The sequence below is a fragment of the Nannospalax galili genome, unplaced genomic scaffold (assembly GCF_000622305.1).
Source record: "Nannospalax galili isolate Female #2095 unplaced genomic scaffold, S.galili_v1.0 scaffold173, whole genome shotgun sequence".
Taxonomy (NCBI): Eukaryota; Metazoa; Chordata; class Mammalia; order Rodentia; family Spalacidae; genus Nannospalax; species Nannospalax galili.
In genome coordinates, this window is record NW_008334442.1 from 779,216 (window position 1) to 799,366 (window position 20,151).

General features: G+C 38.8%; 1 protein-coding gene across 8 annotated transcripts in view; it reads left to right on the top strand.

Annotated features, from left to right (window-relative positions):
- Kiaa0825 (KIAA0825 ortholog) overlaps window positions 1-20,151 on the top strand; it is a 485,775-nt gene that overhangs the window by 187,520 nt on the left and 278,104 nt on the right. For all 8 annotated transcript variants that reach the window (XM_029561734.1, XM_029561732.1, XM_029561735.1 and 5 more), the window contains one exon: window positions 14,229-14,368. In XM_029561734.1, the coding sequence (XP_029417594.1) occupies window positions 14,229-14,368 (140 nt within the window). The remainder of the gene's footprint in view (window positions 1-14,228; window positions 14,369-20,151) is intronic.

The following is a 20,151-nucleotide window of genomic DNA, read 5'->3' on the forward strand; positions in this document are numbered from 1 at the left end:
AGATCAATTAATATTAGTGTAATTTTTTACATAACATGTAATGAAATGTGCCAACAGTTGGGAGACATGCAATACTTTCCAAATTATCAGCGAATATATAAATATTTTTATAGTTTCACCGTTTAACCTTTAATTTGGTACAATAATAGTAGATATAACACATAAACAAAAACCCTTTGGGATCTCCAGTAACTTTTTCTTTTTGAGACAGAGTCTCCCTGAAGCCCCAGTTGTCCTGGAACTCACTATGTAGACCAGGCTGGCATTGAACTCACAGAGATCCTCATGCCTCCGCCTCTTGAGTGCTGGGACTAAAGGCATGAGCCACCATGCCTGACTTATAAATATGATTTTTATTACGGCTCTTTCCTTCCCAGAATCCTAAAGAAGCTTCTGCCTCACTCATATTTTCCGCTGCCCTATTTCCCAAATACTCAACAACTTTCTCTGCTCCAGTGAAGTCAGTCTCCTCACAAAGCTTAAAACTCAGTTATTCCATTCTTCTAAACTCATTTGTTGCTCATTCTCAGCTTTTGGACTTTTTAAATGTAATTTCTTCTATGGGAACACTTTTGATTCTTTCCCTTGTCTAAATTTCCATGCAAAGTCTGATGTGATTGCCCTTTCCCTGCATCCCACTCACTGCTGTTCTTTCTGATAATTATTCTCTGCTTGGTCCCTATGATCTGCAGCAAAAGATGTGATCCATGTGACTTATAACCCAACACTCTTGGAACAGCAATAGAACAGGGCAGCAATACAAATGATTACAAAATAACTCATTATTTAATGATTTGCATTTTCCAGGCATGGCAGTGAGGACTCCTAGACCAGTGTTGTGTCACCTCAGAAATCCCCACCTTTCCATCTACTTCCCATAGCTGCCTCTGCTTCTTTTTACCCCAAATTATTCTTCAGAACTCCCTTTTCACCTTAGCAGCTAAAATGTTAAAGGAAATACATAATTTTAATGATAAGAAACTAAAAATATGTTAGGCTTATCTTTTAAGGAGGAAACTGAGAAACAAGGTGAATGAAAGTTTATTTTATGAAACTTGCTAGTACTTAAATTTTTATTGCATTTATTTATTTATTGGGTGGAGCATGCCACAGCACACCTATGGAGGTCATAAGACAGCTAGTGGGAGTAAATTCTCTTCCTGCACTACCATGCAGGTCCTGGGTATTGAACTCCGATTGTCGGACTTGGCAACAAGTGTCTTTACCTGCTGAGTCATTTTGTAAGCCCAACAACATTTCAGTAAATTTAACATCGATTTATTTAAACATGAATATTTTTTTCAGGAAAGATTTTATTTGGCTTTTAGCAATACTAAATAAAGATACTGAAATAAATGTATTTGAAATGTAAGAAAAAGAGCAACCAAAAAGAGATGAAATCAAAACAAAATACAGTCAAGATGCATAAGCAGTTATATGGAACATAAAGTTGTCTATAGGCTTACTAGGTAAAATGAGAGCTTTTCATGCTTGCCCCAGACCTTGGTAGTATAATTTTGAAGAGTTTTGAAAATATATTTTCAAAAAGGTAAGTAAAATATACTATATTTAAAGTCCTAACCAGTGGTATAGGCTAATAATGTGGATGATTTAGAAAGAGTAATTGTTCTCATAGTAGATTAAACTAAGGCATGTGGGGAATATATCAATATCAAGGTTAATAGTATGACATTTTATAGTAATTTCATGTAAATGTTCAGGAAACAATGCTATCTTGGTAATCTATAGTATTTTCCATTATAATGCTCTTTTGTTTTTCACAAACTTTAATCTTCATGAACTATTTAAATATTTCCAAGCATTTTTCAAATCTTCCTTTGCAAAGTAGGTCACAACGGCAACCTGAATCCAAGTAGCACAATCAGCTTGAGTAAATAGTCCATTCATTTTACACCACTCATTTTCTTTTATGAAGACATGCTGTTCTGATTCAAGGCCAGTCTCTCTTCAGCCATAGATATTTCTTTCTGTTGTGCTTTTGTTTCCATTCTACTTTTGCTTAATGTAATAGTGTTTTAGGTCTATATATCATTTTCTATCCTAAATGTATTAAGCTATGTTTGAGTTCACTGTATGATATACTATATGTCTTTATCCAACATGTACTCATTTCTTCGATAAATTCACAAACTTTCTCCATGTAAGTCATTGTACTATGTGTCAATTGTGAGGGACTCAGAGGCAGGAGTAAAGACTGAGACAAAAATCTCTTTCCTCAGTACAAAACTATAGCCTGTTATAATAGCTACTTGACAACAGTTCAGCACCATTGTCCACTTCCTCCATATTTAGATAGACCCCTGATTTTCTCCTTTGATAGTCCACCAATTTCCTTTTTCCTTCCCTATTACAGCTTTTTCGGTCTCCTTTTACATCATCTAATCAAACTTTCATGAAATAATAAACACCTTCAGTGGTCTTTCTTGTAACCTTTTAAAGGTGATATTCTCATCACTATGGATTCCCTTCCTTCTTCTGTGCCCCATTCTATTGATATCTCTAATTGCGGTCTCTCCTAAGACTATAGACCCAAAGATGCCAACATACAAGAATGCATCCGAGCTATTACAATCTTTCCACCCCCTCTTCTGCAATGGTCCCTGAGCCATAGAAGAGTGAGGTTTACTATAGGAGTCCTATCCAGGGACACACTCTCTGTAGTCTCTTATTCTCTACACTTTGGCCAGTTGTGTCCTTCTGTATGCACCATACTCTGTTGCATGAGGAAGCTTCACTGATGAGAGTTGAGAGATGTATTAGCATTTTCTCTTCCCCCTGTTCCACAGTGTTCCATGAGCCTTAGGTGTAGAGGTTCCATTGTAGAGGTGTCACTTAGGGCTGGACATCTGTCCTAGTTTGTTTCTTCATTGCTGTGACAAAATACTCTGAAAAATACCAACTTTGGGAGGAAAGGGTTTATTTAGCTTACATATCCCAGGTCACAGTTCATCAGGGAGCCCAAGGTAGGAACTCAGGGCAGGAACCTGGAGGCAGGAGCTGGAGCACAGGCCATAGAGGAACTCTGCTTACTGGCTTGCTCTCCTGGCCCCTGCTCATCCTGCTTTCTTATCCAACACAGGCCCACCTTCCCATGGGTGGCACTGTCCACAGTGGGCTGGGCCCTCCCACATCACTCAACAATCAAGAAAATGCCCCACAGACATGTCCATAGGCCAGTCCAATGGAGACAGTTCCCCAACTGAGGCTCCCTCAACCCGGGTGTGTCAAGTTGACACTAAAGCTTTCCAGCACAGAATCTCTCAGACACATATTCTCTATGTGGGGCCAGTTGTAGAATTCTGTAATAGTCTCCATCTGTTGCAAAAAGACGCTTCTTTGATAAGTGGTGAATGATATATTTATCTGTAACTACAAGGATCCATATTTAGCATACAGCAAGAAATTACATTTAACAAAGGATATGACAGAGGCAGGATTTTCTCTAGGATCTACAACTTCTCCAGCCATGTGTATTTGGCTATGTTTACAGTGCCACCTATGAGTTCCCTCCCATTGAGAGGGCTTTAAGTCTAATTAGATAGCTGTTGATTAACCCCAAGATAAAAGTGCCACTACTGGGAAGCTACAGTTTGTTACACCAGTCATTGTTGTGGTTATTAGGCTCTAAAGTTGGGGTTGGACCATTGATTGATTTTCTCCATTAGCAACTTGCCTATGCAGAATTATGAGAGAGAGTCTTCAGGCAGGATGCTTCCATGTTAGTTCCAGCTCCATTGGTTGGTCATGATCATAAGGAAATCGAGTCTTCCAGGCTTCTGGGAACTTGCTCATATGAACTTGCAGCAATAGTGTGAGCATGCACAAGATCCACGCAAACTCAATCCAATAAAAACCCAGAATAGAACTGGGGAAATGAACAGCAGGCCTCAACCTTAACCAAAAAACTATTGGCAGCTGATTACTGCTGGGTGAGGGAGAGTTGATCTTCTTTAAGAGAGAAAGTCTAAATACACTGACAAGACTCAGGTGGATAAACTTGCACTGAGGGCCGACTGGGTACACAAACTTGACTCCCTAGGCCTTAACATATATGACAGAATGCATGAAATCTGGTGGGGGGGGACTATGGGAGGTACAGATGGGGAAGGGGATATATAGATGATTAAGATGTTTTGTATGGGGCTGGAGAGATGGCTCAGTGGTTAAGAACACTGGTTGTTCTTGTAGAAGACCCAGGTTCGAATCCCAGCTAACAACTGTCCATAACTCCAGTCCCAGGGGATCTGACAGCCTCTTTTGACCTCTGCGGGCACACAGGTGCACTTACCTACATGCAGGCAATACATACATACATGTAAAATAAAAATAATCAATAAAAATTTAAAAGAAAGATGTTTTGTATGAAATGCACAAAATTCAATAAAGATATACATTGAAAAAAAGAATAGTTTCTTGAAGTTTATACTTGGAGATCACAGATACCTCATGAGCAATAGTAAACTTAGGATATTCCCTTCCAGACTGATCCTCTTCTATCCAGCCCAGTTTTAATTAATGACACGTTCATTCAATTGTGCAGGCCAGAGATTTATGAGGACAGTTAGAGCCTCTTTCCTTCCTCCTACATGTCCAACCCATGACTAAATCTCATTAATTTTAATTCCTTACATCCATCCATAGAGCCACATTCACCTTAGTCCAAACCACCATCATCTCTGTTCTCACTACTGCATTGACTGCAGTAACATCCTAGCGTTTCTTTTTTTTAGTGATGCTAAGCCTGCCCTATGCTAGGCCCACACTCAGCCACTGAGCTGCAGCCCTAAACCCAAACCAGTTTTAGCTTTGAATTTAAGTATTGACTTTCATTTCCATTACTATTCAAATTGTAGCCAGAATTTTCTCAAACCCAAACCAGTTTTCCTAACTCAAGCTTCATTATTTCCTATCTATGACTTAAAGTCCTCTGAGGAATGAATGAATTCCTTTTGTCATGGTCTTTAATAGTCACATACATAAGGCCCTTTCTCTCCCATTCCCAAATCTCTGAACATCATTTCTCTCTGAACTCTCTCTTAACGCATTGCCCTTTCTACAGTTCATTGCCAAAGAAACAGATCCAGTAGAATGAATATATAGATTTATCAGCTTATCTCACAGGATAGAGTCCGAGTAGTCCAACAATGGCTGCACCACACTGGAGAGGCTGAGAACCCGTAGTCACTCAGTCCACAAGGCTGGATGTCTCAGTAGTCCTGATCTGGAGCTGATGGTCTGACAAATTCCAAAAGATCAGCTAGTCTTCAGTCTACAGCAGCAAGACGAACTCACCAGCGAGAGAGAAGGCAAGCAGCAAAAAGCCTGGTGTTCTGCTCTGCCTTGGTCTTTAATACGGGCAGCCATCAGAAGGTAACACCCACATTTAGGGTGTGTCTGCCAGCTTCAGATGATCTAATCAAGAAGATCTCTTTCATTTCAGTTAATCCCAGATCCAGTGAAGTTGACACCCACTGTCACACTGTCATATTAAATATTTCAAGCAATTTTTCTCTGAGTAGTAAACCTCAGCACAATCTTTTTAAAAAAGTACGCACAGCACAATCTTTTAAAAAATATTTTGTTTTTTTATTCTTTTTATTTTATGTGTATGAGTGTATTGCTTACATGTGTTAAGTGTGCCCATGTCGTACAGTGCCCATGGAGGTCAGAAGAGGGCATCAGATCCCCTAGAACTGGAGTTATGGACAGTTGTTAGGCGCCATGTGGGTGCAAGAGCAGCCAGTTGCTCTTAACCGCTGAACCATCTCTCCAGCCCCATGACCTGGTGACATCTAGAGGAGAGGACAAAAAGAGTCAGCTGTTCCTGTCAAGCTGCTGCCCAGGACTGAGCAAAAGGGCTGAAAGAGCTTGTACTCTGAGTTTCCCATTGCAGCCACAGAACCAACAGCCAAGGGAGAAGGACTGAGAGCTTTTGAGTGACTACTCCAGAGTGTAGATGAGCAAACTGCTAGATCTAAAGGATTTTCAAAAGCTACTCCAGAGTGTAGATGAGCAAACTGCTAGATCTAAAGGATTTTCAAAAGCTACTCCAGAGTGTAGATGAGCAAACTGCTAGATCTAAAGGATTTTCAAAAGCTACTCCAGAGTGTAGATGAGCAAACTGCTAGATCTAAAGGATTTTCAAAAGCAAAGTCAGCATCTATGGATCAGTTAGTTATTAAAAGAAGTAAATATGTTGGCTGAACCAGGCATTTAACATACTTAGATATCTTAAAGTCTACATTTCCCTTTTCTATTATGACTTCAAGGTATTATGTAAACATTACAGAAACGGAAGCAGCATTGTGATAAGACAAGCTGCAGGTTTCAAAATAGACAGTTGTGTCTTCCATACTTGTTTAGTTTTGCAATCTTGGAAAGTGAATTAACCTACGTGAATTATAGTTTCATTTCATATTTTGGTGAAGAAGTAGAGACATAAATATTATGTCATCTTGTTGATCTATTTGAACATACCAAGCAGTATCAGTGTCTATTTCTTTCATCACAAAACATCTTCTTCCCTTACCTTCCAACATAGTCTGATCCCTCCTGGGTCATGAGGATTAAATGAGCTAAAGTGCCTCCAAGGCACTTACCACATAAGCCTTACTAAGCAGTCATTCATAACTACTGGTACTATAAAGAGCTATCTGTTTCAGAAAATGGCAGATTTTATCAATTATCTGAACATGTTAAATGGACCTTCTACAAGTGTGATAAAGTGGATTGGATATTGAACCGTTCTCTCACCAGCTCTCTACACTTATCAGAAGTGTGACGCTAAAGGAAACCTTTCTTGAACTCCCTGTAACCAGGCATTATCTAGTTTACAAAAACTGATAATAGTCATTGTCTCTGGAGTGATAACTTCCGCTCCTGAAAGGGGATGGCCTGTGAGTCTCTGGTGTGTAGTGTCTTACTGACTCATGGCTACATTAGGACATCAGAAAGAGCCCAAAACTTGCAGCTGAAATATTTATTAAATTAAAATTACCTTTTTTATAGATTCAGAAATGAGACATACTAATTATTGTAACATTCAAATATTTCAAGTTCTAAAACTATCTTTGGATGAATTTTAGAAAATTGGATCATCCCAGGTGAAGAAACTAATTTGCTAAAATCAGAAAATCAGCATACATTGTCTTAAGTTGAACACTTGCCTTCTATGTTGTTCACCAAGTAGGGTACGTGTAATTAACCTTTAAAATATGATTTTCTTTAAGAATGTAAATCTATATTAGTGGACAAAGTTATTTTGAACATGAGGGCAAGTTCTGTACATAAATATGCAGATGAGCTTTGCTGGATTTCTACTTAATCATTAATTATAAACACCATAAAGACTTAGCTATACAAATATAAACATTTGCAAATATTCTAGCTACTTTTGATTAAAGTGATAAAGAAAATATTTTGAGGTTTTAATCCCCTAAACATTTTTCTCAGGTACTAAAATTATCTTCTTGGAGAAAGATGACAAAATTAGTTTAAATATTTTTCTTTGCTTCTTTTCTTGGAAAGATTTTGAAAGATAAGTTATGGGAAATGAAGAATAATTCCATAGTTTTGGGATTTTTCTCCTCCCGTTTTCCTACACCAGGATCTTTGCCTTCAGTTTGTCTTTAGTTATGCTCTTAACTTAGTTCTCTGAATGATGTACCTTATGGTCTATGGTATAAATCTGACCTAGTAATCTGTGCAATCATCTGGTTGAACTCAGTCCCTAGATACCTTGGATAATGTGGCTCCAATTTGGGTCATAACTCTGAGACTATAAACTTGATTTTGGGTAAAAAGCATGGTATCAAACATCTTATATACACATATGAAATTCTCAATAAAGTTTTTGTAAAAGTTAAAAAAAAAACATGGTATCTTCAATCAGGAGATTGAGTGGAGCCAAACATCTTCCATGCCAGAAAATAGAATTTACCCATCAAATATCCATCAGGTTGAATGGGGACATCCTGAAGTAGTGGAATGAATCTTGGTTTTGAAGCCAGTGAGAAATCAAAGTTCAACAGCCACATTTGTTAGCTAAATGTCTTTAGCTAACTGCTAAATACTGTTTATTCAATGTTCTCAATGCAGGGTTTGAGATACACAGTAAGGACCTTCATGCACATCCCAGCTTAGATGTTTTCATAAAACAGAGCATGGTACAATGATCCAAGTGAAAGCAGTGTACTTACTGAGTGGAGGGAACACTGGAAGGGAAAGAGATAAGAGATGTAAAGAAAGATTTGTGTCATCTTTCAAGTCAACTATTGAAGGAGTGACTGAAATGAGCATTCTGAAGGAATTTTGAAAACCAGTATAAAATACTTCCAGTTATTGCACCAAAGAATAAGGGTGCTGGGGTATTTGTGTACCAACATACCAGCTCCCACACTCACAGTTGAGGGTTTCTCAGAATTTGTGGACAAGGTCTCATATATCCCAGATTGGCCTTGAACCATATATATAGAGGTATCTTGAACTTCTGATCCTCCTGCCTCCTCCTCCCAAGTGCTAAGATTACAGGTGTGCGCCACCACACCCGGCTTATGTGGTGCAGGGGATCAAACTCGGGCTTCATGCATACTAGACAAGCATTCTACCAACTGAGTTACATTTCCAAGCCCTTCTTGGGGAGTAATTCCCTGGCATTACAGTCTATCATGCCTAAAAATGAAAGAAATTGAGATTATAAGCATATTTTCTCCTTTGGTCAGTCCAGCATGAACCAAGAGGTAAAGACAGGAAAATGTGGAGTCAGTAACAACATCTAGTAACCTAACCTCTTGTACTCTGAGCTCCATTCCCCATGTTATGTTCTCTGAGCCTTGTCTGTCATGGATTCTTTAAGATGATGTCTGATCACAGCTTCAGTTTAACTACAAACAAGCTAATAAGTCAACTCTACAGTTTTTTTTTAAGTCTGTAAGTGATAATCGTCATTAGATTCTTCACCTATACCATCTTCTCCTCATTATTGGCTGTCAAGTCTGCTGTTCTAAGTTGCATATTGGATATTGTCAGTCATAAAAACATCAGAAAATGCCTGATGAATCACCTCAGTAACCACCTCTGTTTACCTTGTGCAGCAGCAACCCTGGCTCCTCGCAGTAATTACTATTTAACCACTCTTGCCAGTACACTTACCACTTTCTTTACCCAATAAACTCTTGGTATACAGAAGGAAAAAAAAATGATCTGCTGGCAACTAGAGTTTTAGGTTTAGTGATATCATAAATGTCTGGCAGGGAGTGTTTATCCCACTCTACCAAAGACATTGAACTTGCCTTCTCATAGAACCTATAGGAATGAGGCTATGGGGATGAAGAGCACAAAATTTCCCAGTGAGTTATCAAGGTCTTTTGTAAGAGAGACTCCTACTTTCACTTCCTGGTGCCCAGACCTATGTAGCCTTTCTGTCGGGGCAAACAGTCATGAGAGACAGTGCTTTGCACTGCTGGATATTCTCTACAAGCTGTACATTTCAGGCTGCCTTACACACTCTACTAGTCTGATAGCTTCTGCAAAATATATATTTGGTAGGATAGATTAATCTTATGATTCTATGGCCTGAGCAGTAAGGCAACTCATGTCATAGCCTGAACCTCATGCAGAACTTTCTCTTTTTTTGCTGTCTACCATTTATTTTTATTTTATTTTTAAAATTTTTACATAAACTTCATTGAGAATTTCATACATGCATATAAGGTGTTTTGATCAAATCTATGCCCACTCCCTCCCCTCCAACCTAAGCTTTACGGTAGAGTTGGAAGTCACCAACACATTGGGTCTGGGGATATAGTTCCATGGTAGAATCTGCTGATTTTTTAAGAACTTTCTATTGCAGTATGAATACATATAAAGTATTAGAGAAATTATAAATGAGCTACTAATGACTAGATCTACTAATGACTAGATAGAGCTAAGAGTTTTCATGATGATTACATAAAAATTGTTAATTCCATAAACCAATAAAAATTTAACCTCATTACTCTCTGGATTTGAAAAATTCTTTAGACTAATCCATGCCCCAGAAACATAGCATTCACTAGAGTATATTCATAATACAACCCAACCATAAATTCATTCTGTCTTCCAGGACAAGATGTATGAATCTTGAAGGATTTGTAAATTTTTGTTCTTATCTTTGTATCATAGTAGAATTCAGCATATACATATTTGATACATACATACACACATATAAAAATTTTTCCTTCTCTGTCATTTTTTAGACTAATCTCACTTTCACAGCTCTACCAGCTCAAAGGATGAGCGAACATATGCTTCCCCATATGTCCCGCACAGACTCCTCAATGCCTGTATTACTCAGAGCTTGGTGATTGAGGAATGTTTGTACTATTTTATTTTTCCTCATAGTGATTCACTCTACTGTACATTTCAAAACCTGTGATAAGTTGAAAGATCCAAGAATTGAGGTACATTTCAGCAAACAGCTTTCCATCTGTTAAATGAGAGGTTTTATTTATAACCAGGTATTCAGATACAGTAAAATGAAATGACATTCAGTTATTTTGTTTTATTACATGACTGAATGACTGAGTAAAAACATTGTCTCCAGTTAGTTCTCTACACTGGAACCATATCCATGAAACTCCTTTGCCTTAAGCTCTTCAAAAGATGTAGAATTCCATGTTGGGAAGAAGCCCTCCATGATCCAGCCCCTGTCACCTCCCAGCTGTCTCTCAGAGATTCTCACTATACAGTCTTACAAAGCTGTCCTTCAGTTGTACCCTTACATCAGCACTTAACTCAGGCATAATACATAGATAGGAAATGTTAGCAAACCAAATAGGCTTGAATATATAACCTACTGCTACCTAGCTGCTTTTCATCTATTGCACCCTTAGAGAATTTCTAAAAGCTCACACTGAGGGTTCCAGGAAGGAAGCAGAGATGGCCATGTGCCTTTTGTAACCATATTTGAACCCCATCCCCCCAAGAGCTAGAGCAAAATAACTTGGAATTCCTGGGATACTCAGAACTCACTGATTTAATAACTCTAGTCCAAGTGCTAACTTACTTTCCACTTCTCTCTCTTAAAAAGACTTTAAAGTTTTAGTTATGTGCATGTGTGTGTGTCTGTGTGTCTGTGTGTCTGTGTGAGTTTGTGTGCATAAGTGCAGGTGCCTGTGGAGGCCAGAAGTGTCAGATCCTCTGGAGCTGGGGTTACAGGCAATTGTGAGCCCTGACTTTGTTGCTAGGAATTGAAGAGCAAGTGCTCTTAACTGCTGAACATCTTTTCAGCCCACCCCTTCAGTCTTCACCAGCCACCCATGGAAAGAGTTTCCCTTATTAGCATTGCCCAAGTGCCCAAGGATTTACCGTTTCCAGTAATCATATCAAAGCTTCACAAGGGAAGCCTAAATTGGACCAAAGTTTAAGTGCAGGCTGAAGAAGTCTGTGCATGATGTAAAATTTTCTGGATTCCATGCCAGGGCAGAGATGCTTTGAAATTTCATTTGTATCTTTGAACCCTCTCTCTTTTACTTAACTAGCAAAGCTCTTCCCCTCCCCCCAGTCATTCAATCAGCAACATCAGCTAGCATTTGCTTTATACAGTGGTAGAAACTTTGGGTAGTATTCTCAGGAGGCTTAAATCTGAAGGAGAGATAAAATGTTAATTGATAATATAATAAGGTATTGAAAGGTGTAAGCTTGTCATAAATGCTTTAATTTAGAGACCACTGTGAAGAAAAATATTTAGTAAAGAGTTTTCAAGTAAACTGGAATTTTTGCTACAAATTAATGGTTGGGTTAGGTAGAATTAAAGGTAAAGGGTCATAGAGAGTTCATTGGCTGAATAGGCTCTTAGTCAACACAGGCTGCAGTAACAAACTACTGGAGGCTGTAAATCCAACATGAAGGTACCATCCATCAGGTTCTGGTGATGGTGTTCTTCCAGGTTGCCAACAAACATCTTCTTGGGTTCTCATGGGAAATAGGGCAAGCTAGCTCTCTGGCCTCCTGTTGGTGTTTGGTGTGTTTTTTTGTTTGTTGTTTGTTTTTGTTATAAAATCAAGGACAGTTTTCTGAGTTTGAAAGGAAAACCCCATGGCAGGAAAACTGACTCTCGCAGCTGCCTAGAGGATAGAAGGGGGAAAGTCATGCCATTTAAACCCAATTGGCATGGAAGTCAGGCACATTGAGAGAAGGGGACTTTAGAGAAAGACTAAGGAAGCCAAAAAGCATCAATATACACTATTGTTCTGACCAACATCTGAAAGAAAGAGAAAAGAGCAAAAGGAAAAGTTATACCTTTCTCAGAAACAGGTAAACCAGCTGAACCTCTTGGCTGCTGATCTTGTAGGGTCTGCAGTTATTCCTACCATCTTTTGGTATACCTTAAGTAAGCCTACCTTCCTATGGGTGGCCTTTTGGCCAAATGATTGAACCCTGGCCTCTTCTTAAGACTCTAATCCTATTTACAACATCTCTATCCCCCTGACCCTTCTATCAAGGTTCCCATCTCCAGATAATATCACATTGTAATTAAAATGTAAACATTTGTATTGGGGGGCAGCATTTAATCTATTGTAGGCAGCAGCCAAGGCTAACTTTGGGTGGGTGAAAAGACCCAGCAACATGAAAGGTTTTGGAAAGTGGTTCTATCTCTTCTACTTTGCTTAAGAAAGTTCGGCCTATGGCAGTACTTCCCAAACCTTGACATGCATCAGTATTTCTTAAAAAAAGCTCGTTAGAACACAGATTTCTGTGGCCTACTTCCAGATTTCTGATGAGATGAGGCTCAATAATTTGAGCCAGATGTGATGGTTTGTACATGCAATCCCAGAATTTGTGATCCCAATGCAGGAAAATTGCATCGAGTTTGATGCAAGCCTGGGCCTTGAGTTGAGTTCCAGGCCAACCCGAGCTACAGAAACAAAAAGGAAAATTTGCATCTTTGCATTTTATCAAGTTCTCCAGTGGTACTGCTATGGATCTAGGACCCATGGTTTAAAAAAGAGAGGTCAGGATTGGAGAGATGGCTCAGCACTTAAGAGCACTGACTGCTCTTGCAGCAGACTCAGGTTTGATTCCCAGCACCCACATGATGGCTAACAACCATCAGTAACTCCATTTCCCAACATCCGGTGCCCTCTTCTGACTTCCACAACGCAGGTGCACTTACACACATGCATGCAATACACTCATACACATAAAATAAAGATAATAAAAAACCCAGAGCCCGAAGTCCAGATACTGGTATCTGGGTTGCTAATGACAATGCAGCAAACTGTTCTCTCCACCATGTGCTTTGTGTGCTCCCTCTGAGGTACAGGGTCCTCTCCATTCCTCCTCTGTTTTGCCCCCATCATACCTGTTTTGCCTGAGCCACCCTAACCCTCAGTCCTCATGGTCACCACTACTGGTCTATTTCTTTGCCTTTGTGGTTGTTCTAAGTTAATTTTCCATGTTGTGACTTTTATATTATCTAAATTTGAGGACTTTAGAAGAAAAAAATGAGTAATGTTATTTTTAATTCCTGATTTCTGGTGTCAGGCTGCTACACAGGTAAGTGAAAGTACTTAGATGGGAAACCTGATTTAGATTTTCTGTTCAAAACTGATGACAAATATGCCAACAGAAGCTTGTTTACCTTGGAATTATTGCTCTGATGAAATTACTTAGGTAGGTAGCAGGGTGACTATTAGCAGTAGTTCTGATAATTGCATGTTGATTTAAGACTTTTTTTATTAAACAGATTGTGGCTGACCCTTGACAAAAGCTTTGAATTCCTTCCGTTTCACCAGCAATCTCAGTATAAAGCAAAGTGCAGAGTAGCCCAAAACCCATTGGAGCGTCTTTCCACAAATAAGAAAAGAGGTTAAAAACACGTAGTAGGCACTCATGTGTTTAGTGAATGAACAAAGGAGGACATTCAAAATAAAAGTATTTTTCTTTTCTCTATGAAGCAAAAAATAGAGTTCTGTAAAATGTAAGCCTGGTTATCTTGTATCAGTTTTAAATTTGGCATGCTATCAAATGTTAATTTGCTTTTAGCTGGTTGAGATTAAATATAATTCCTTCCCTGAGCAACCCTGAAGTAAGCAAGCAGGAATGCGTTTTCAGAGTAATCTGGGAGGAATTGACATTTAAAGGAGTTAGCATTACATCTGTACTTTAAGGCTATTAATTTCATAGATAGATTAACTTCATTGCTCTGCTATCTTGCATTTTGAAAGGACTCCATCAGCTAGAGGACTGAAAGCCGAGGGGCAACTCAAACTGCTCTTATCCCAGCCAAGTTGTAACTGGAACCTGCTTCTGGAAACCCTACTGCATGATGGTGGCCTTTTCCCAAGAATCTTGCTGAAAAGCTCAGGTAAATATTTGTAGTTTCAAGAACGTCCTTTAAAAAAAAAAAAAAAAAAAACAGACATTGCCAGAGTTGAATGGAATTTTTTTTCCTTTTTTATTTGAATTTTTGCAAATTTCATACAATATATTTTGATCATATTTAGAACTCCTCTGCCCCATCTGTACACTATTCATATAGCTCCCCCCTAGATGTCATGTACTCTGTCATATATATTAAGGCCTATAAAATCACGTTTGTGTCCCCAGAGGTCCTTGGTCAAACCTATCTAGCGTCCACCCTGAAATAAAACCAACTCACCTTCTCCTGGTACTTATCAGTTGCTAATAATTCCTCAGCTAAGGTTATTGCTTTTTACCCATTTCCCTACTTCTATGCTGAGATTTTGTCCCTCTTGAGCTTGTATGACTTTTGTATACTGTCACTGTTAGGGTAAGTTCATATGAGTAACTTTCGGCTGTCTGGAAAACTCTGTTTCCTTGTGGTCATCCACCACCTCTGACTCTTATAATCATCTGCCGCTCTATTCATGATGGTCCCTGAGTCTTGGGTGGAGTTTTTTTTTTTCTACTTGAGTATTATCAGAAGGATATAAACCAACTGCACATACCAAAAGTCTTTGGGATAGCAGATGAACTACTGAATTGCTTTACCAATTTATTTGATCTTTTTATTTCAGGAACTCTGAGTGATGCAAAACAATAACTTTGTATGAAACTGTACTATCATAAGTACCATTATATAGGGGTGTCCAGACTCAGTGTTTGAAATGCCTAAGAAAGCCAAAAGAAGTTTCATTTCCAAAGCGCAAGCCTGAATTAGATAAATAAATAGAGATTACAGTAGATTGGCACTTGTAATTTTAGTGTATCTTGAAGCATGCTTTACAACTTATAAATAAGCCAGCTGGGGCTTACAGCCATGTCCCCTGGGGCACAGAGAAGTGAATTTTGAGAGAAAACTGTGAATGAAAATTGAGAGACAGTGCTTCTCTTAATTAGACTTTCTTTTTCCCTACAAATCCTACTTTGAACAATGGCAGGAAGTATTCTGCCAGTATAACGCCAGACCTGATGGCCCTCTCACTTCACCTGTGAAGAGTCTTCACAGGTCACGTGTCCCTGTGGAGTCTTTTTCTGTATCACATATGAATTCAGATTTCAAATCAAGAACTAGTTTCACTACAGGCTTCCTGAATCAAACTTCTTTTTCTCTCATTCTTTCTTATATGTAGGACCATATCGAAGTCCTTCAGATATGACCCCAGGCGCTCCCCTAGCATTCATTCACACATACCCACACCCAACCTGTTCCAGTCTTCATGTCCAAAGCCACACACGTGTGCTCCCTCTATACCTTGGCTAGCTGATTTTTCCTACTAGAGACCCTTCCCCAGGCAACTCAGCTTCCATAGTCTACAAGGTCCTGCTGATGTTTCAGATGCTTGAATGTTATACCCTGCCCTAGTTTCTTTCTTCATAGCGTTCTGTATCATAGCTACTCCATTCGCTCTTACCATGACCTGCCCTCTCTTGCTATATTTATATGCAAATAAAGAAAGTGTCTTCAGGTCCTACCAGCCTGTTGGTTTATAAATGAGACCCATGGCATTCCCAGTCATTTCTGGTGATTTTTGTTTTTTTACGTTGTCACCAAGATCTTGATGTGGCCTTTCTTCAGCTTCCTAATCCTTGTCATCCTCACTGAGAATGCAGACAAGATGCAGAGAGTGCAAGATACGTAGTGTTTATTACAGACCAGTGAGGCATGCTTAACAGGTGACAGTGGACAATGGCCAAAGAGACCATTGTGCTAGTTTACATTTTCAGTTGGTTTTATACTATTTCTAAAATTTCTTAAACAGCTTTCCCTGAGGTTTTTTTTTTTTTTTTCTCTTGTCCAAGTGATTGACTTTTAAGGGAGGGGACAAAGAAATGTCTTTATTCTTCACCAGAAAATTTTGAGACCTTCTGGATAGTTCAGAATGTCATGTCTCTATCCTTATGCAGGGCTAGTGGTATGCCCCAGGTCCCATTATTTTGACCAGTAATAAGTCCTGAAGCCTTAGTTCAATTTTTTTGTAAATTTTTTGTTGAACTTTTATGTATTTCATACAGAACCAGTAATCATCTGTATACCCCCTTCCCCATTGGTACCCTCCTATACCCCCCCAACTGGAATTCATACATTCTGCCATTTGTTTTAAAGCCTATCATGTCAAGATAGTGTTCCCAGATGTCCCTCAGTACAAGTTCATCCAGTGGAGTCTAGTCAGCCTATCTAGAGTCCCTCCCTTTTGGAAGATCAGCTCTTTCTCACCCAGCAGTAATGAGCTGCTAATAATTCTTTAAGATTGTGGTTTTAGTTCATTTTTACAAGCTGCCAATTTTGAGAGGGGTCCATCCCCAAGAACCTTTAATCCTGTTGATATCTAACTGGCTACTTAGGACTAGTTCCCCATATTCATCTCTTTTTTTAATTTTTATTTTTTTTTGAGACAGAGTCTCCTTGTAGTCCCAGCTGGCCTGGAACTTGCTATATAGACCAGGCTGGCCTCCATCTCACAGAGATCAGTCTGCCTCTGCCTCCAGAGTGCTGGGATTAAAGGCGTGGGCTGCCTTTATGTTAGTTTCCCAAAAATCATGTCAGGGAGGTGCCTCCCATGAGAGTATTGCTTTTCTTTTATTCTCTCAAAACCATGAAACTGTTACTAGGCACTTAGGGGCATGAACCCACTGCCTCAGCTTCACTGTATTTTAAAAGAAAGTAGAAAACATAAATTGGTAAAGGAGAATGGATTTATTTGCAGTTTGGCCAGGTGAATGGGGGGAGGTAGAATCTAATCTGCCTGCCCTCTGCCCCATAGCTATGGCCATCTTACCATTTATAGAAAACCCTGAGACAAATTTACCTGTGAGACAGGTTAAATAAACTTTCCTCCAGAGGAGGATTTGGACTCTAGGTTGCCAACATTCTCTGGTACAGTGACAGGTTTTTATTCAAGTCTGGCCCAAGGAAAATGGAATCTATAGTCACAGGTTATCTGAACACCTGAGGCCTTCCAGTGCTGAAGCAGAGTGCAGGAGTTGTCCTTTTCCCAAGCCCTGAATCCAATATTCCTCTCAGCCCTTGAGCATTACCATTCAAGTTTCCAGTCTCACAAAGTTCACTTGAAAGTAGTTTCTTTAGCTCCAGACTAGACGGGCTGCACTTGTTTTAGTAGAAAACTGGAAATAGAAAAACTAATTGCTCAAATAACCAACATTTTGTGCACATAGCAGTTATCATGCAGTTGCCAGGCATTTTATTTTATTATATAATTTTATTCTTCTTATAACCTTGTGAAGAATATAATTGCTATGGTTTGGATCCAAAATGGGCCCTAAAGGCTCATGTGCTAAAGGCGTGGTCCACAATGTAGCAGTGTCCAGAGTAGGAATTTGTTCAGTGATTGAATGATGAAGGCTCTGCCCTTATCTGTGGAATCTTAACTTGATGGGCTATTGGATGTGATAGAATCTTAAGAGTCTCCAGGGACTGAGTCCTTGGAGAATTACCATAAGGGCCATATCTTCTCTGTGGCCCTTTCTTTCCTCTAGCTCTCCCATATACTCTGTTTCCTGGCTGAATTAGGTGACCAGCTTTGTTCTAGCACACATACACCATGGCCCATGATGTTCTTCACATGACCCAGAAACAATGGATCCAAATTACATGAATAGAAACTGTGAACCACAATACATCTCTCCTCCTTGAAGCTGATTTTCTTGGATCTTTGTCACAGCAACAAAAGGCTAAATAAGACAATTCTATTGTTATCTTTGTGTTACAAATAAGAGCATTGGGGTTTGAGAGAGTTGGCCTCTGTATTTGCATGTACTGTATTCAGCCAACTCAGAAAATATCTGAAGAAAGAGTGATGTTCCCCCTTATCATTCCTTAAGCAGTAAGACATAGCATCTGTTTACATAGGAATTACCTTACTAAGTATAAATAATCTATATATGATTTGCAATATATGAAAAGATGTGCATAGTTTATATGCAGATAGTGTGATGTTTCAGAAGTGACTGGAGCATCTGCAAATCTTATCATTGGAGCTTTCAGGCATGGTAGCTGAATGGCATGGATAGTATCTGACACACCTGAGAGAGTTACTTTGATATGAGCATTGAAACTCAAGAGCCGTTAGGAAAAATGGTCTCCTCTTGACAAAGTTATGTAGATCAATCTGGAAAAATCAGAGATCATACCTTTGAACTATAACTGATATTGCAACTTAGTAAAGGAAAAGCAAATGAACTTATAAATACCACACTATGCCTTCTTACTAGTAAATGCCACATTTATTGTTCAAAACTGTGATGTTTACATTCTTATATGTATAATGTTGTTTTGAAGATATTTGCAGGCTAATGTTGGTTCTTATGTAAAACATCAGTGTCTTCACCTAATTGCTCAAATACATGCCACTTCTTACAAAGGCTATTTGTTTCCACGGATGCTTTGGTAGTGTCCTTTGAATTTTCTTCACTACATCAAATACCTTGAAGACGAAGTCACAGAATTTACTAATCATCGAGTAATCATTTTTTTAAACTCCTGCAGGGTTCTTGTCATTTTGTTAGAAACATATTCATGAAAATTATGTTTATAATAGTAAATTTGTAATTTTTTGCAGAAATTTTCCTTTCATTTAATTAAAAGACTCACAGAATTTAGAATAGTTGTTGATAATTTAGATGTTTGATCACATATTAGGAAAGCAAAATTTTAGAGTAGAATACTCTTAATTAAGCAACATGACTACTGCCTTTTATGGGAGAACTTTTCTTAATATTTAGTTAACATGAATCAAATTTAAGAACTTTTATTAAGAACTTTTATTAATAAAATTTGATTCATGTTTAGTTAAAATCAGAAAAAGTGTACTGAGATAGTTAACATATATTTTATTACATATTTCTTTTAGTATTTTATTATTTTTATTTTATGTGTATGCGTGTATTGCCTGCATGTAAGTAAGTGCACCCATGTCATGCAATGCCCGTGGAGGACAGAAGAGACTGTCGGATCCCTCCCCTAGAACTGGAGTTACAGACAGTTGTTAGTTGTCATGTGAGTGCTGGGATTTGAACCCAGGTCTTCTGCAAGAACAGTCAGTGTTCTTAACCATTGAGCCATCTCTCCACCCCCTATTACATATATTTTAAAACAGGCTTCTCTTTGTTCCATAAGCAATTATTGAATTATATTTGGCCTAGACTTGTTCTTTTTTTAATTTTTTTGCTTAATTTTTATTTTATGTATATGCGTACACATATGCAAGTGCACCTGTGTCTTGCAATTCCCATGGAGGACAGAAGAGGGCGTTGTATCCCCTGGAACTGGAGTTATGAACAATTGTTAGCTGTCATGTGGGTGCTGGGATTTGAACTTGGGGCTTCTGCAAGAACAGCCAGTGCTCTTAACTGCTGAGCCATCTCTCTAGCCCCCTAGACTTTTTCTTGATAGCCCTATATTATAAAGATTGAAACATCTCACAGTGTGAATGGTATCTTCAGCTTATGGTTGAAAGTTGTTGATCAAAATTTCAATCAGTAGGGGCTGGAGAAGTGGCTCAGAGGTTAAGAGTACTGGCTGCTCTTGCAAAGGACCCAGTTTTGATTCCCAGTACCCACGAGACAGCTAATAACCGTCCTTAACTCCAGTTCCAGGGGAATCTGAAGTCCTCTTCTGACCTCTGTGGGCATTGCACAACATCTACATGCAGGTAATACACTCAAACA